The 2,278-nt window shown below is 33.5% G+C and overlaps 1 protein-coding gene across 4 annotated transcripts; it reads left to right on the top strand.

Annotated features, from left to right (window-relative positions):
- The first annotated feature begins 235 nt into the window (after positions 1-235).
- Positions 236-2,016, top strand: LOC133880511 (uncharacterized). 4 transcript variants are annotated; one of them, XR_009902313.1, is made up of 5 exons: positions 236-517; positions 720-794; positions 1,026-1,316; positions 1,406-1,499; positions 1,683-2,016. XR_009902313.1 is itself a non-coding variant. In XM_062319462.1 (5 exons), the coding sequence occupies exons 3-5, from the start codon at positions 1,014-1,016 to the stop codon at positions 1,724-1,726; spliced, it is 441 nt and encodes a 146-aa protein (XP_062175446.1). In that variant the 5' UTR covers positions 236-517; positions 720-794; positions 995-1,013; the 3' UTR covers positions 1,727-2,013. The 4 variants fall into 4 exon arrangements, 3 of the variants coding, with proteins under 3 accessions (XP_062175446.1, XP_062175444.1, XP_062175443.1); XM_062319462.1 differs by having other exon boundaries at positions 995-1,316; positions 1,683-2,013; XM_062319460.1 differs by lacking the exon at positions 720-794 and having other exon boundaries at positions 995-1,316; positions 1,683-2,013.
- Positions 2,017-2,278: the final 262 nt, after the last annotated feature.

Here is a 2,278-nt window from a genome sequence, read left to right on the forward strand (position 1 = left end):
TTTTTTTTAAAAAAAAAAATCACATCATATCATATATATATATATATATATATAAAAGTTGAGTTCTCTTTTGGAGAGAGCCTAAATTCTGTACACGTGGCATGAACCCTTTACTTTGAAAGGGTGAACCGTGTGCAGAACCCATAGAACCGTGCGTTCGTGGTCATTTATGTGTTTCAATAAAAACAAAACGCTGACTCCTCATCTTTCTGTCATTTATGTGTTTCAATAAAAACAAAACGCTCTCATAGACGCTACCTCTCCCTCTCCCTCTCTTTCTTTCTCTTCTATTCTTTCTCTCTTCTCTTTCTTCTTCTCCCTTATTCTCTCTTCTTTCTTCTTCTGTTTTCCTTTTCTTTCTCCAAACGCTCCCTCTCACTCTCTTTCTTTCTGTTATGTTCTTTTTCAGGGCAGATTCTGGCAACTAGTGGACTGTTCCGTTGATGACCTTCCGGTGGGTGATTTAGAAGAGTTTTCCGGTGATTTTTCCTAAGTTTCAAGCATGAAATTATCAAAGGTAATCCTAACAATTTATCTTGATTCTTTTGGGTTATTGAAATATGAAATGGGTTTTGGTTTGCTGATGATTGTTGGATTTGTGATTCACGGCTGGGTGTTACGGTTGAACCATGATTATGCGTTGATGCATTTTGGGTAGAACCCGTTTTTTATCCTCCCATCTGCATTATCCATGTGATCTGCATAATTTGTTGGTTCAGAATTTTCTGTTGCATGACTTTCGGGACTCTTAGTTGCTGCTGTCTGAGGCAAAAGTTTTAAATTTCATATTCAATGTGAGTTTCAAATGACATACAAATACAACGATTTATTTTTTCTATTTCAAACTCTCATTTGAATAAATTATTGTAACCCTTTTAAAAAAATTTGGCCAGGCCTTTATCCTTTTTCTAGGTTCATTAGGGTTTTTATTTGTTATCTTGGTAGGAATTTAATATCTTTATTGCCGTCTCCACAAATAATTTTTTTTCCACAGGGGATCGTGATGTCTTTCTATGGGATTGCAGGTCTCTTTACTAGCAAACCTTGATGAAAGTTTTCTGAGAACACGCTGCAATCTTGGCTACAGAGCAAGTCGCGTATTGAAACTTGCTCAGGGTATTGTTGAAGGCAGAATTCAACTAACACAACTTGAAGAAGCCTGTAAAGGAGCAAGCTTATCCAGCTACAATATGTTGGATGACCAGTTGAAAGGAATTGATGGATTTGGTCCTTTTACATGTGCCAATGTGCTTATGTGCATGGGATTTTACCACGTCATTCCAACAGATTCTGAAACTATTAGGCATTTAAGACAGGTATTCATTTGGTTCTTCCTCTGGCTTTATCAGAAGTATTGAAAATGTACGTGCCTGATATGATTGAAGTTTTTCTTAATAAAATGCAGGTCCATGCAAAAAAATCCAACTCTCAAACAGTGCAGAGAGATGTTGAAAACATATCTATGGGAAGTATGCGCCATTTCAGTTCTTGGAATACTGGTATATGATACAACAACTCTAATTTCGTATGGACTATAGCTTCTACGTATTTTCCTATCATGCTTTCGTAATCCTTTATAATTTTATTTTTTTTGATAAGTAAATATTCAGCCTACATATAATTGCAGTTGTAATCCTTCATAATTAGTTTCACTACATAATATCTCCTCTGTTTTCTATTAGGTCTGAACTCTGGCACTTCTATGAGAAAAGATTTGGGAAGCTAAGTGAAATGCCATGCTCCGATTATCACCTAAGCACTGCCAGTAATATAAGAATCGCAAGTGAAATGCCAACTCTTTACATTTTTTTTGTTTATTATTACCAAAAATAAAATGATGTGAAATCACATAGAGTTCTATAAAAAAACACATGAATGACGATTTGCAGTAGATCAAGAGAACCAAATAAATCTAAGATTACTTGGTTATTTATTTGAAGTTCAATGCTTAATTATTTATTTGGTATTTCAAAACTGTTTCTATTCTTCTTTTGTACAACCGTTTCTATTCTTTATTATTTTTTTTATTCAACTGCCTTATTTTTCCTTTTGTAAATTTTACACTGAATTCAGAGAAATGATGGTGAGAGAGAAAGAGAGAGTTTCTTATCATTGTTTTTGTTATAAGGTATGACGATTTTTTTTTTTGTAATGCACATTGTTTACATTCTTAATTGATAACAGACAATAGCTTTCAAGGTTTTATAATGTATTATGATTTGTTTTTATAGTTTTTTTTTTTTTTATGTTCGTACACCAACATAGTTCATTTCATTTT

Source organism: Alnus glutinosa, chromosome 10 (genome assembly GCF_958979055.1).
Source record: "Alnus glutinosa chromosome 10, dhAlnGlut1.1, whole genome shotgun sequence".
Taxonomy (NCBI): Eukaryota; Viridiplantae; Streptophyta; class Magnoliopsida; order Fagales; family Betulaceae; genus Alnus; species Alnus glutinosa.

Coding starts and splice junctions, on each gene's coding strand:
- LOC133880511 (XM_062319459.1), top strand. Junction 1,317..1,405: donor CTATTAGGCATTTAAGACAG/GTATTCATTTGG, acceptor AATAAAATGCAG/GTCCATGCAAAAAAATCCAA. Junction 1,500..1,682: donor TTTCAGTTCTTGGAATACTG/GTATATGATACA, acceptor GTTTTCTATTAG/GTCTGAACTCTGGCACTTCT.